The sequence below is a fragment of the Bombus flavifrons genome, chromosome 2 (genome assembly GCF_040668555.2).
Source record: "Bombus flavifrons isolate JBK064 chromosome 2, iyBomFlav1_principal, whole genome shotgun sequence".
NCBI classification, from domain to species: Eukaryota; Metazoa; Arthropoda; class Insecta; order Hymenoptera; family Apidae; genus Bombus; species Bombus flavifrons.
The window spans coordinates 1,738,572-1,754,686 of NC_138443.1; the positions used below are offsets into that span (position 1 = coordinate 1,738,572).

Below are 16,115 nucleotides of genomic sequence, written 5' to 3' on the forward strand. Positions count from 1 at the left end.
TTTGTTACAGTATGTATGACTTGAATATATCTATTTCAATAAAGTTGTCTTAAATGTTATTTAATGTTGAATTATTATAAATATGTTGTTAAATAAAGAATTAAGATAATTATTGGAATTTATACTTCATTTCTATTTTAATTTTGTATCTTGTTATACAAAATGAACGTTTTTAAGCCATTGATATCTGCTGATATTATTTTGGTAGCATTGAGCATTGACGTCACTTAAACTTATTCTCTTAAATTGTGTTATTTTTATACACGTGTGTCTGTGTTATTTAAGCAGTTAATTAAACTCTAAATCCATCTGTATCAACATAGTGTTGGTAACGGTGGAGATGTACTGCATATTATGAAACAAGTATTGCATACAATGGAACAGGTATTCCATATCATTTCTCACTTTATGACATACATTTGAAAAGTAACAATTTGTTTCCTATACGTAAGATCATAGAAAAATTCGAATGTATCGTAACATAGATTGTGAACTTAATATTTACTGCTCATTGCGCAATATTACGTTATAAAGTAAAAATAATATACACAGAAGGGTTACATACAAAGGGTTTATGACAGAAAAAGAAATATTTCGTAAAAATTGTAAACGAACATAAAAAGTGACGTCGACATTTCAAAGGACTTTAATTTATCCCATCAATTAAAATCACAAAATATATTTAATATATTTTATATTGATGTTTTGCATACGACAAATATATACTTACAATATTTCTAAAGATGTTATTTTATTTTATTAATTGTCAGTAACTCATAGTAAGTACAATTTTTTTTTTAAATTCTGTTCGTAATTTATTTAAAACTACATAATCGATTGTATACGATAATCGAAGTATGTGAACTCGAAGTTCGAGTTATAAAATCGACTACGCTCTGGATTGGATGCATTTACGAACCTTTCCGGGAGCTCCTGCTCGGTGTGGTGTTTCCGTGGGAGGAAGTTCTGCGGTTTCACTAGGTTCTGCGAGTTCTTAACGAAATTAAATACGATTCACGAGTTACTACGACTGGCGCGTTGATGTTCTTTCGTAACTCGTAAGTTGCGATTGAACAAACGAATGTTCTTCCTCGATTCTTTTAACGGGGACTTGGTCGCGAGAAAATTCGTCAGGCACTGGTCGCAACACGAACGAAGCTTCAACCTTCATCGATCGATTTGACTGATTTTTGAGATCCAGTCACCGAAAACTTCCATCATTCCGTCAAAAACCGAGTGCCGACCCGCAGGGTGGCGATCATTTGATAAGGTACGTGTAAATTCATATTCGACATAATCTTCACAAATGCATGCATGCATCTTACAGGTCTGTCACGTGAAAATTTTAGTTATGGATGAGTCACTGTGTGGTCCTTGTTGAATTTGTGCAAACTTCCCGACATATGATATCTTTAACAATAGATTAAATATTTTTCCAACAATGAATCACGTGCTCTTTCATTTTCCTTATACGACATTTCCTTATTGTGCAAAATGTAAGATTTTCCTTTGTAATTTATGTACATTATTATCTACTAGACTATATAGTAATTTCGTTAATTATTCTTATCTGTCTTGTAAGTGACGTTAATTGATTCGAATCCAAATTATTCATTCAGTACAATAGGCATTAGCACAATAGCAGAACTTATTTTGCAAACATTATACCATCTTGCTATTTGGTAGCATCATGTTTGTAGAGCAGTTTGTATTTCGATGCTATGTTATCTTCAAGCTAATACTACTTAACTCCGTCTGATATTTCCTGTGCAAACCAGTAAAGTTATAACGAAATGTATGAATTTTATTCGAAATTTTGATGTGTCAGTTGAAGAGCTTTTCATTCGAGAGTGATAATGGAAATGTCAATATGTTAACATTCTTCTTTAAGCCGATTTTTTCGTTCTTAATAATAATAATGACGTAATTTTGAAGTGATGTATTCTCATTCTGAATTATTTAAACAATATGTTACGTTTGTTAACGCATATTTTTTAATTAAAATGTATTACATTGTTTTGATTTTATTTTTTATAATTCATTAATTTAACGTCGAGGTGTATATTATCTAAATATCTTATTTGGTTATTTAATCACTTTTTGCATAAATTTCCTTTAGGTCCTCTAGAAATTATGTAGAATATTGTAAATTTATGCATACTGTGTATCTATAATAAAATATATTTATAATTTTTATATAAATAATTATTCCATTTTCAAACAATTGCGTTTTTATGCTGATTAAATATATATATCTAAAATTGTTAATAAATTTCGTGATATTACATAAGTTGTCTAATGCTTTGTATATTTTTTTTTTTTGATGAGGAAGTTTCTTATTTAGAAATAAGTAGTACAGACAGGAAAGTAGCATACATAATGTACCAAACACCTGTATTTTATCTATGAATATTTCACTGAGATGTTATCAATAGATGCCAAGTGATTTTGACAAATGATAGTTATCTATAATTTCAACAGCATAGCATAGATTAAGTACGGTATTTCCATGCCCCCAATGAAGACTTGATCTTTGAGTGGCGTGTGCATTACCCCTCCATGTCCAATTGGATCTCTCTGAACCATGTATTTCTTGGCCGTCAGATAAGCTTTGTTCCATGAAGTAGACTTGGTACCACGCAAAGCCTGCCTGATAGTACTTATCTTTCTCGTATAAATAGTGGCCCAAATAGTTACTTCAGGTTCAGTATTATACTGTACTCTTGACTGTCCGTTGCACTTCTCCAACTGAACACATTTTGTGTCATTACACAAAAGAGAAGCATAATAATTTTGCAATTTTCTCTGTTTGCATTACTGTTTTTTCCAAATTATTATAAAGATAGTTGTTTTTCAAAGTTTTTGGTGTGTTCAAAATTTTATGTCAGTGGTTTTTTGCTTTAACGTGTTATAAAAGCTACAAGAATTACTTTTAAACGCCAGGTGAGTTACCAAAAATTTTTTTTTATAAATAAAGATAGGTGTGGTAATTATATTTTTTACATAATTTGATTAATTAATATTTATTTAATTTAAAAAAGTATTAACTTTTATAAAAAGTTTATTTAAGTAAAGTTTCTTTTTAACAAAAATTAATGTAAAATTTATATAAATATCTTGTTTTCATATAAAGTTCAGTCCGAATCTTTCAAGTATCTGAAAAGAAATTCATATAATTATTATTGATAAAATTTGATAAGATAAATTTGGGTCTATAATAAAATGTTTGACATGTGGTACTAAGTGTATTCATCCATACTAAGAGAATTATACATAGTTAATGAATTTTAAAAATAAATAAATTATATATATATATATATATATATATATATATATACCTTTCTCTATGTAAATAAATATCAATCACAGAAAATGACAATGCTTTAGTATGTCCATGAAATATCCTAATATTTATCTTTATATTGTAGTTACAGTACACGTAATATTTATACTATAGAAAAAACTATGTAAATATTGAATAAAATTACAAAAATATATTTTCTTTTAGTAAATTACTTGGTATACAATTTATTACATTATCATATATTCCTATTTTAGAGCTTTCTATATTTTTGAATAAATAAACTAATGTTTAATAGAGCAGTTCTTTCGAAGTATGACCTATAATGTATCGCAATAGGATTCAAATTTCTTTATATATAATTGCTTTATTTTGTTTAATAAATGTTTTAACGCAGAAGTATAGAATACTAATGTTGTAATGCTTATTCTGTTTGTTATAGGGTTCTATCTACAATAGGCTGGTAGGCCAGTCTATTGGTGGGTGTGTAGATAACTGCGGCAACTGGAAGTTGGCCCTGAACGCAGAGCCCCCGTGGCTTTGCTAGCACCCCCATAGTGATCTTGTCTTAACCCGCTTCCTCACGACTCACCTAATTCTCATTGACAGCTGCCTCGTATGTATCATTTAATATGTTCTGAATAAATAATCAAATGTATGCGATTTCTATGGTCTAATAATTTTTTAATTTCAGTTTGCTGCCTAGCACCTACAGAGTATTTATAAAAAATTTACAAAATAGTCAATATGAAGGTAACAAATCTGGACGAACGTATTCATGTTTTGGACAGTGCGTCAAATGTTACGACTGTCATCAAAGACATTGCACTGAGTGGAATGCAAGAAGAAGCTTTTTATGTGCTGGACATTGGTGACATTGTACGTAAACATCAGATATGGAAGGAAAAAATGCCACGCGTCAGCCCCTATTACGGTAAAATAATTATTATATATTTTGAATTGTATCCCATTTTGGATGAAAAAGTAATCAATTGCATTACAAACTTTCAGCTGTAAAATGTAATGACAACTTAGTTGTGATTGAGGTATTGGCTGCTCTTGGTATTGGTTTTGATTGTGCATCAAAAGTAAGTAATCTGATATTTCATATCTTATATTGTATCTTTGTATTTTAAGTAAATAGTCTAATTAAGATTTTTATCATTTGCTGTTATTTATAGTCGGAGATTAATAAAGTATTAAGTGTTGGAGTAGACTCATCAAGAATTATCTTTGCCAATCCTGCTAAGCCAGCATCACATATCCGTCATGCTGCTGCTGTTGGAGTTGATGCTATGACAGCAGATAATGAAAGCGAGTTACATAAGATTAAGAAACTTCATCCAAGTGCCAAGGTAATAAAAAATATTTCGTTTGTCATTATTTTCTTCTATCTTTAGTTATAATCTTATCTAATCCATTATTCTTCAATCTTAGGTTGTTATTAGAATTCGTTGTGATGCAGAAGTTGCTCAGTGTCAATTAGGCATGAAATTTGGTTGTGATCCCATATATGAAGCACCCAATCTTTTACGTCTTGCGCGTGTTTTGGGACTCAATGTCATTGGTATTAGTTTCCATGTCGGATCTGGTTGTCAGGATCCACCTGTATTTTATCGAGCTATACGCGAATCCAAGATATTGTTTGACTTAGCAACTGATCTTGGTTTCAAGCCATATCTACTAGACATTGGTGGTGGTTATCCTGGAAATAAGGGCACTAGCATTGATAAAATTGCTAATGTCGTTAATGATGCACTCGACGAATTCTTTAATAGTATGTAATATTTATTTGCATTATAATATGTTTTACCCTATTTTTATAACTTAATTATAAAGTTTATTTACTTATAATAATTCTTAGCCGATGCTGTTCACATAATCGCTGAACCTGGTCGTTTTTATGTTGCCTCGGCATTTACTCTTGCAACCAGTATTCATAGTAAGCGTTCAGTGCGTGGCGATGAAAATTCACCAAATACGATTACGCACAATATGTATTACATTAATGATGGTGTTTATGGCTCTTTCAATTGTCTACTCTATGATCATCAACATGTAACTCCAATACCTCTAAAGGTAATTATTTTAAATTATTGCTATGTTTGAAAATAGTTTGTAGAGTACTAAATTATTTAATAGTTTTAATATTAAATGTAAACATTTTGGCATTAACAGAAAGGTTGTGGAAAGATGATTCCCTCAAGTATTTGGGGACCAACTTGTGATGGTTTGGATCAAGTCGTAGAAAACGTTATGTTACACGAAATGGAACTCGGTGATTGGATAATTTTTGAAAATATGGGAGCATACACGTTACCAGTTGCTTCTCCATTTAATGGATTTCCTGTGCCTAAAGTTCATATCGTCGCTGATGAAACCATTTGGTAAGTCTCAGATTGCAATTATTTAATGTACTTTCCGATTGCAATCATATTATTGAAATAATGAACAAAGTTTTTGGTTGTTACATCTTATAGGCATTTGTTAAAAGACGCTTTGCCTTTGACCGAAGAGCATTTTGTTATTGGTAATACTCCAGCTAATTTACGGCTTGGTCTGGATATTGGTGGAACTGATACCAATGCATGGCATAATCCAAACATTGAACTGACATCGACTGAAATGTTAGCTGACGTTACTAATCCACCAGCAGCATACATTTACGATTACCTCGAAGTTGATCTTTAAATTAGTGCAGGCATACTACGATAACAACAAATATGTTAAAACAGCTACTCGACATTTGTAGCGAGAAACCACATCTTCATTTTGAACTTAGATATTATGATATAATTCGAAACTAGGTTTTTTGTAAGGTTTGTGATTTTGCATTTTATATTTATCTTGACGAGTTTGTAGGCGAAAAATGTAATATTATTTCCGCTTCTATTCCAATGAAAGCTTGGAGCGTTACTAATATTTGGTGCCATCTTTGGAAAGCTGAATTGTTTATACTTTTTGTTTTTGTTAAAAGACTAAAAACGTGCAAATTATTTCAATTAATGCAGAATGATAATATGTGCAATTGCTGCTAAATAACTAAAGAGTAGAATGTATAAATTAAAGTCAAATCTTCAAACTATTATTGAAAAATATTTTCAGTACTACCGTAGATATTATTCTGCTGCATGACATGTTAAAATATTTTCGTAGGAATATCTATATATGCTTTTAGAAATAGTTTTCCTCATATATTGACTTCCAAAATATACAAAAAAATGTTTATTGACATTTTCCATTGGTATCTACGATTTGCACGTTTAATATAGGGAAAAGTTTCAGGTTATTTTTATATAAATCATATAAATATGAGTTATTAGAAAATTTAGCTAACAAAAATGGTAATTTTAATTTTCGCAATCATTTTTATGAACGATTGACGTCCATGCTTATGGTAAATAATATTTTATGTGGTTTTTTAATATTAATCTCAAATATACATAATTTGTATGAGGTATATAAAAAAACAAGAGTAGTAGTCTTGTGTAAGGGTTTAAATGTCGAGACATTTGTCTATATATATATATATATATACACATATATATTTATATTTATATATATATATACATATATATATATATATACACATATATATATTTATATTTATATATATATATATATATATATATATATATATATATATAAACTACTCAAATAATCATTGTTACTTAACACTTGATTAACAAAAAGTGGAGAAAATGTAAAAAAAAAGTTACGAGGGAAATGTAATCAGTAGCATTGAAGGTGACGTACGTGTCCAACATATGTATAATGATATAAGCACAAAAAGTTCACTATCTCTCTCGAATTAATTTTGTTCATTTAAAATATCAAAAAAAATATAAACTCTGTAGGATTGTTAGGATCTTTAGGGCACTGAGGCAGCTGTCACAGAAAGAAAAGATAATTAGTTTCTTATTAATTATTACTCTTATTGTATTATATGTCGACTATTATTATTGTTAATTAATTATTATTAACGAATAAATATATGTAATGAAATATAAAAAATCAAATCAATGTGCTTTCAGTTCTTATTTCTTCTTCGTTTCGTAGATTTAGATATCGGTTGATTGATATACACTACGTGTAATTCAAAGATAAATACGGTGTTAAGAGTATCTAATCGTGACAACAACTGACATGGAATTATCATAGAATTTATTAAAATTAGAAATCTTGAATACTTTTGAAGTATATTATCGGCCAATGTATCAGCTAGGAATAACTGATTATGAAGTTTGTCGACCAATAACCTTATGAAACTAAATATGGAAATGTGTATATACTAAATTTATCATTTTGTAACATTGACACGCGCGTAGATTATCTCGATTATCGTAAGTAATTTTTATTATTATGTAATGATTAATTTGTACTATGTAATCGCAGCATTTGCATGTGCATTTAATACTTCATTTGCCAATCTCTAATTTATAATGCAATACCATAGACATAATGTGTAACACATAGATCGGTGATACAATTTGATTAAACAAAAATAAGTCTGGATAAGTCTGAAATGTTACTTATCTAAAACTATAATTGATCGCTATGTAAGTATTTGTATCTCGTCTCATTTTTATTTTTTATTTAGTTCAAATAAGGAACACATTCTATAATTAAATAGCATATATAATTTCTTAAATTTATTTAATACGCTAACAGCTTTTTGTATAATCATTGTACCGTTGTAAAAACTCCGTTATGAGACAGAAACAAAGAATTGCGGTGTAACCGCGTTATTTCCCTAATTCAAAAGTCAATGCTGATTGTCACAGATTCATCTCTGATTCAACAGTTGAATGATAAAAAAAATTCCTCTTCTTTTCCTTTTTATCAATCTCGCGCTGGGATTATTTCTCAGAAGAATAACTCATATTTTATTCGTAGTTATAAATAAGAATTGCAAGTGTATATTTTCCTTATTTTTATAAGTGTCGTGACGGTTCTGAAGCGAATCTAAAATAAAAGATAACCAATCAAAGAAAGGATATATTCCTTCGAAACGATAATTGATAACTTTGTTGCAATTCTCGTTTGGAAGCCGTGCTATCGAATAGGAGGAGAGTAAATGATTCGATTATCGAGCTATTGATAATCATTGTACTTGTTTAATCAAACATCTCGAAATATTTCAATGTACAATATGTATATACTACACTGGAAGAGTTGAATTGTGATTCGATCTGAGATTTGGATTGGTCAAGGTTTTTGGACAGAGTTCACACGGACAGTTCGAACAGTCACGATCTTCGCTGTGCATTGTGAAAGGCGTACTGTTGTTTTGCTTGCAATGCACTGTCTAACCGGATGGTTGTGCAACAATTGCTAATCTTTTTATGTTTTATATTTATTGTTTCCATATACTAAACGCACGCTTTTTCAATATCGTCATTTCGATCTTTATGGAAACAACTTTCGATGCAATTGAACGATTACCTCATTAGGTGAAAAATGGTTTTATTTTTGGTTAAGTTAAATAGCCAAAAATATTTACATCTTTTGCAATAATTGGAAAATTGTTTCCCTTAAATTTTTCATACATGGAATCTATCGTTTTGAGATATCATTTAATGTAAATACATATACAATGTATGTACCTAATTGTAAATATTTTCGTGTTGTAAAGAAAAAAAAAGAAATATATATTTTCATATTTACAATTATAAAATAAGGATATGTTTTACAAGAATATTTAAAACTAAAAAATTTACTACGTCAGTTAATTGGAATTTTAGCATAAAGACTAATTATTAACGAGTTATAATTTATAATAAACAATCATTCTATCTCATTGAATATATATATATATATACATATGTTTTTATAAATGTTCTTTTTTTCACTTTTTAGAGTCAGGTCTTAATTTTCTTTTACAGATTTAGGGATTTTCCTTAAAGATAGGAGTAGACGAAAAAAGATTGATTTATCGATATTTATCGAGAGCATTCCTATACTTTGGCCCTGGTTAATTATAATAAATGATCTTGATATAATTTATCGCGCAGCTTATGAGTTAAATGGAATCGTTAATTGCAGCAATTTCAGAGTGATTTATCGACCATTCTAATTTTTTATCTTCGTTTCTTATTTTAAGGCTTTAGATGCCGCTACCTGCGAGACAAGATCTGCGTGTGTGTGTCAAAGATCGATGATAAGACATCAATTGCCAGACTTTTATAACACTGGAATCGTGGTTACGGATTAGAATCGATTTCTTTGTAATTCGAAGAAAAAGCCAGTGGAGAAGAAAAGTTGATGAATCACTAAAGTGGATACTGGAGGATTACAAGATTTCTGTTTCTCACTGTAACCAGTAGGAAGGTGAAATCTTTTGCGAAATCATTAGTTTTCGATTTTGCGAGATCTCGAGAGACGATTGAGTTGAATGGAGGAGCGTAACGGTACTAACAAAAAACGATTACTTTACATCGATACCTGGCAAAAAACATTTGTCACAGACGTCAACATGGCGGAACAACTTTTTGTGTAGCTAATAGTATTTCATTCTGTCGAGATATTGGTGCATGATATTGTTACAGATGAAGTAACATTAGTCAATAGATTTTTAAGTGGTAAGTAGTTACATGATGCAAAAGATTCAGATTTAATGATTTGAAGATACAACAGGAAACTATATTTCTAGAAAGAAAACTAGATTAAATATATAGATGTCTAGGTTTAAGAAACTTGGAGTATCGAATAGTCTTGTGTATTGAGAACAATATTAAAACAAAGGATTTTGTAAGTTGTCAAGGTTGTCCATGCTATTTTATTTCATTGTTATACCCTACATTTTCTTCGCATAAATATTTTCTGAAGCAATACATTATTGAAAACTAATCAGATTAAAATGTGCCAAAAATTTCTTACGATCGATTAAAATTAATTACACGAAATGTTATATCGAACATTGGTTTTAGGGACCGTAGTAGATATACGACATAAATCAGGCGCATACAACGTGCTTGGTTTCGGTACGTGGATAATCAAGGAGCGCAGAAACAATATCAAGATCAATTACGTAAAAGGAACAGAAAGAAGAGGCTCCGAGATTTCTTTTTATTTCATATGTATAAATACAGCACCAACGTGTATCGTGAATGACCCACACTTTCACTTTCGTAATTAACACAGGTATAACCGCGCTTCATGTTTACCCACCAACCGGCTGCAAACAATATGCGGATTTCCCTATGGAATCAGTCCCGTTCACGGATAAATAATTACTATTTTCGCGTGGAGTTTCGTCGAACGAACAAGCCAACAGCTCCTAAACCACAGCCGTCTCCGTGAGTTTTTCGTTGTGGACGGACGTCTAGCTGTGATATCCGGTCTCGCACGCGCGCACCGTACGGCTTGTTCCGGTGTGCAGCTGCTGTAATCGCGGTTTCAAGTCCTCCTCCGAAGCCTGGCATAACATATAATAACGACTATGATACAAGTACGTTCTACAGACGATTTCACTTTTAGCCAAGAGGCTGCATCCTCGTCTCACCGCCAGCGAAGCAGAGTGTGCCTGCCTCTTCGTCGAGCACGCGTTCGCGCGAACCTTCCTTTCTTCTCTTTCTTTTGCCTTCGTTGTATCTCATACTCGAAGAGATTACGAGACCGTACGAACGATAATAATGCCGCTGTACGCGCTGGACCACCGTGTACCAACGTGTAATGTATTCTTAAGAATCCTCGCATGCCTACTTACTTACATACAGATATACATACTAACATAGTATATGTAGTCTCGAAGTGTAGCTGGCGTCGAGTTACACGTTCTCGGCCACCGAGAGGATATATAGGTTCACCGAGTTAAAACAGAAATTAGGAGCGAACCGTGTCCCCTTTCTCTTGCCAAGCCAAGCGTGGTATAAAATACTTTCCCTCTCGCGAGGCGAGTCAGCGGCACGGCGAAAGAGCGAGCAGGAAGGAAAAGGCAGGGGCAGCCAGGCAGCTGTGGCTCGCAAACGGAAAACCGGAAAACGATCGCTTCTAATCAAGAGCCTCGAGCGTTTCCCTTCTACTTTGTTCTTTGTCTCTCGCTCTGACGAGACCCGTCATCCCTTTTTGTTTCCTTTTCTTTCCTCTCGTATTTTACATTTCAGTTCAGCGGAAGATATGTTTTTTAGTTCTGGATCGCAGAATGGTTAGATGTTACATCCGTCAAGAGTCAAGAGCCTCGAGATTTGGTCCGGACAAGTCACGCGAAGTGTAGACACGCTTCCGGCCGTGTAGTCTGCAATTTCGTTCCCGCAATCGTTTCCTCTCGGAGAACAAGACGTCGACCGGCGTGACTCGTCCTTGCGAGGGAGGATCTAGTCGGAAATGTATCGTGGGAATGGAGAGTGACTGGTAATTGAGCTAATTGTTTAATAAATTTTACAGATATAGAAGTGATTGAGGATAGCTAAATGTTTTATTTCTGTTATTGAAAGAGGAATATTTGGAGAAGGTGAAAAAGTTATATAATACATTAAAAAATGAAAATATTGGAAAATAATCTCGAGTTTCTAATAATAATATTCTTCTCTATATAAGTAATGGAGTTATTTGTTGCTAATAAAATACCAATTTATAACAGCTCCTAAAACTGTTCACTTTGTATTTAAATATTGATACTCATCTTAATTCAGTCCCCGCCAACGAAAAAAGAAGGAAAGGATCGTTTTATTCCGGACATCTCCAAATATTAAATTGCCAAACGCGAAACCATTCTCTTTTTAAACTGGCGCGAACGAATGCTACTGCCTTAGAAATCTTTACTCCCGGCGATACAACGTACTGTTCCGAACAGAAGATCAGAAAGAAAATTTGTCGACGAGTTTCTGTTCTCGGAACCGTTCACCAATCGGTAAATTTGCGTAACACCATGAATATTAAAATGTGGCAAACGTCGTTCCTGGAAGCGCGAAAAAACATCTTCGATCATAAACCGTAAATCACGTCGGAGTAACTCGAAACAAGTATAAACGTCCACCATCCTCGACTATCTTAGGTACTCCGGGTACTTTCTCCGTGCATATGTACGGTTTCTTCTCTCTCCCTCTCTCTCTCTCTCTCTCTTCCTCTCTCTCTCTCTCTCTCTCTCTCTCTCTCTCTCTCTCTCCCTATCCTAATTAATTCTAACAGAGCCAATCGATTGTAGAAAATTAGCTGGTTCCCGCAAAAAGAATTCGTCTAACGAATGGCCAGTTAAGGAGAGGATCTAGCTGCTCGGGACGAAGGAGACGTCAAGCGTAATCGACGCCGGAGGAAACGGCGATCGAGCGTGATCGTTAGAGTCCACCGGTCTCCACCGATATCGATAGCGTTGAAAGGGGATACAGCTCAAGAAGGACAGCCCCTCCTGGATCACGGCGACTTTCCCGATTTTGAAACGAGCCAGGTCGGCCAGTAACGTACCGACCCGAGGCGAGGAGAGCAACCTTCTCTTCTGGTCTCGACGGTGTGCACGCACCGAACAACCGTGCGCTAACAATCACAATCGCCAGCAGTGGCGAGTAGTCCCCAGTCCCTGGGTCGTTTCCCCACCTTCTGCTTTTGCTACCGACGTCGACGGGTATCGTCTACCGCAGTTAGACCGAGTCCGCTCGCGCATTCGCATTAATTTCCAATCCGCGGTGTGTGCTCTTTCGCCGGCCTCTCCTCTCCGTTTCGTCGTCGGTCCATCACGGTCTCCTCGAGAAGCGGGATCTTGGGTCTTTGCCGACTTTCGACCATCATTGCCGCACGACCGTTATCCGTTATCCGCATCCTAACGGGGCGAATTAACGAAAACGGTACCGTCGACGGAAAGAGATGACCGTGGATTCGAGCACCGTGGAAACGTCCCGCACGAGAGGAGAAGGAAACGCGTGACACGCGCGTCTCTAGCAATCTAATTGCTTGCCGAGACTTTTTCATCGCCCGTCTCCTTCGTTGTCTTTGAATACAAAAATTGAAAGAATTTATTTCGTCGCACGCAAAATTTTCGTCCCATGAGAGGAAGAGTGGAAAAGGGATAGAGAACGACAGATTAGCCGTGTCGCAGGATACTTGTATATCGCGTAAGGACACACTCTGCGGAGATCGAGAAAGAGAGAATATCGAATCGACAGCGAAAGTGCACGTCTTCCGTACGTGCACGGGATACATGCACTTGTGCCAGATACCCAGGCGCGAGCTTGCTTTCCGCGGGCAATGCTGAAAAACTGGAGAAAAGGATCGTGTGCTTTGCCAAGTAGCTTTTGTCGTTTAACCTATTGACGTAAACGTTTCATTTAACGACAGTGGCACTGTGTGCGTGTCAGACACGGTCGATAAAGAGATAGACAGCTAGGCGACTCGTCTTTCTGCTCCTGTCGACAGTAGTCGATTTCGTGTTCGCCGTTTGAAGATACCGGTCGGTGAAAACAGTTAATAAGAAACTTGAAAGGTGAACGCGTTCACGGCCTTATAGGATTCACAGGCTTACCTTAGTGTCAGGAAGCGGCTATTTCGCAGCCATTGCCAAACGTAATTCGCGGTGGCAATAGACAGGTTTCTTCTTTTTGGTCTGTTGCTAGAGTATATTTGTCGTGCTTGAATTTAATGATATTTTTTGTAGAGTTCTACAAATTATGATCAAATAGTTCTAGTAGTAGTATACATAGATTAAGCTATCATCATTAATTTCGTCATTTAAACACATTCAAACGATGAAAAGGGATTAATTTTTTTTGGTGGAAGCAGTAGAATGTTATCTTAATTATTTTATAATTATTATCTGTTATTAGTATCTACATAAATGACACTATTTTTTCATGTACGATTGAGATATTTTTGTTAAGATAAATTAAAAAATCTATGTTGTTTAAGATTTTGAAAATTTATGAAATTAAGATTTAAAAAACAAAATATTTACATTTTTATTCGAATGTCGTTTGAGAACGTTACATTTTCAGATCAATCGTTTTTTAACGATAACACATTGTACCTTTTACTACAAAAAAAATAATGCAAGCTGATTTTGATGATAGATTAATCATTCGTTATGATTTGATTAATTAATGTCAGGCTTCAAAATTAGTTCAATTAGAGCATGTTTATCACTTTCGAACTCGTGTTAAAGAAAATCTAATTTTATATTTAAGAAAAATCATTTATTCCTAATTTCTCACATCATGCTCTATCTCTTACCTTTAACGAGTTAGTACAAATATTACAACAATAAATCTTTAATGCAATGCATTGCATAGAATTTTTTAAATCTCGAATAAGATTAGAACTTATCCATTCTTCATATTGATTCAAACTTTCAATATAAAATTAAAAAGTATCTCAGTGTAGTGCTGTAGGAAAAAATCCATGGATATCAACAACTTTGAAAGAATTCCCCGTAAACTTGACCACAGAACAAAGCTTCGATCGTTTTTCACTTTGTAATATCTTCCATTTCAAGCCCGCGTTTTGTTTACCTAGGCGTCCTCGTACTTCGTCAAATCGGCGGTGGCAGCTACCTGCTATTGAAGGGGACATAACGAACCATAGTAGCGCAGTCAGCTGCGAATCTCCGCGCGCGACGCACGTGAGACATTGTTTTCTCCGGTTTTCGGCGTGCGACTTTTATTTTTGGCCCGTTTGCCGCGTTTGCGTAATCGGGAAGACAAGTTTTTTCGTATCGAAACTGACGAAGAGACGCGTCTTCACTCGTGCACGTTTCTTTTTTTCTTTTTTACTAAAATTTGCTTTTTTTCCATTGCATTCGCGAACGTAAAAATACAAAGGCAGAGGAAACGAGCGTCGAAAAGGATCCGGCAGTGTGTTGATGTGCAGTGATCAGGAAATTGGTGCGCACCGGAGTCTCGCCGGAAGTAAAGTCCTTTGATTCGACGACAGCTGAGGGAAGATCGAGACACGGTTCACCCTCGATCCGTATAGTAGCAAATTTGATTTTTTACGTCGTTGATACGTCGTGGGGTTGAATTACCTTCTTCGTGGTTCCGTCGTCGTGACGACACCGAAGATCTTCGACAGCCGCAATGATGGAAACATGAGGGTTCTGGAATATCGTGCACTCGATCGACGCAGTTCCAAGCCTGTCGACCATAAATGACGTAAGTTCTGAATGAATTTTTTACCATGATTTTTTTCATTTTTGTATCTTCAATATACCGAATTTCACGATCATTCGTGATTATTCATAGATAAATATGTTTATTTTGTATTTGTATTGTTCGTTTTTTATATTCACTTTTGGATTCAGTTGTGATGAGATGATATAAGTGTTACTGGTGTCTGAAGAGACACTTTAGAGAGAAGACATTTTATGCATTAGTCTGTGAAGCGTATAAATTTGCTTGTGAAATTTGAATATTAATCTATTCTAAGTGCTTTCATTATAGTTAGTCTGTCGATGTTTATGCAAATTAATAATTTTATAAGCATGTTTGAAGAAGTGGATCTAAACAGAGGTTTGCTTCATCTACATATTAAATATTATAAGGTATATTATATCATGAATGCCTTTTTTTGTAATTTTACATATTATGCTCGTTTTGTACATAATTAACACGCCATTTGACTAATATCCATCTTTCTTCAACTTGTATACAATAATAGCCAGAAGATGATGGAAAGTTTCCTAATATAGCAATAGTACACTCTGTCAAGGCAAAAATATGGCACGTAATAGGTAACGTTATAGTCGGGAATGATTTGCAAACGAGATTCAATTCGATCAATTTCTAACATTACGCTCGTAAACCTCTAGTTTATAGCGGAGAATATATATCAAATTGCAGCATAATGTTCGTGCACGTACGCTTAGAACGCGATAAGACGAACCAAAGTGAAG

General features: G+C 34.1%; 2 protein-coding genes across 8 annotated transcripts in view; both read left to right on the top strand.

The window, feature by feature from the left end:
* Nucleotides 1–909: 909 nt before the first annotated feature.
* Nucleotides 910–10,063, top strand: LOC138186965 (ornithine decarboxylase). 4 transcript variants are annotated; one of them, XM_069127358.1, is made up of 9 exons: nt 910–1,270; nt 3,744–3,917; nt 3,996–4,235; nt 4,313–4,389; nt 4,483–4,656; nt 4,739–5,078; nt 5,166–5,380; nt 5,480–5,688; nt 9,405–10,063. In XM_069127358.1, the coding sequence occupies exons 3-9, from the start codon at nt 4,049–4,051 to the stop codon at nt 9,409–9,411; spliced, it is 1,209 nt and encodes a 402-aa protein (XP_068983459.1). In that variant the 5' UTR covers nt 910–1,270; nt 3,744–3,917; nt 3,996–4,048; the 3' UTR covers nt 9,412–10,063. The 4 variants fall into 4 exon arrangements, with proteins under 4 accessions (XP_068983459.1, XP_068983428.1, XP_068983448.1 ...); XM_069127327.1 differs by lacking the exon at nt 9,405–10,063 and adding an exon at nt 5,782–7,324 and having other exon boundaries at nt 911–1,270; XM_069127347.1 differs by lacking the exons at nt 910–1,270; nt 9,405–10,063 and adding exons at nt 1,774–1,795; nt 5,782–7,324.
* Nucleotides 10,064–12,731: 2,668 nt separating this feature from the next.
* Nucleotides 12,732–16,115, top strand: part of sona (sol narae metalloprotease) — a 93,209-nt gene continuing 89,825 nt past the window's right edge. For 2 of the 4 annotated variants that reach the window (XM_069127564.1, XM_069127538.1), the window contains exons 1-2: nt 12,868–13,347; nt 15,046–15,375. The gene's annotated coding sequence lies outside the window, so the exon portion shown is untranslated. The other 2 variants (XM_069127548.1, XM_069127555.1) reach the window with 2 other exon arrangements.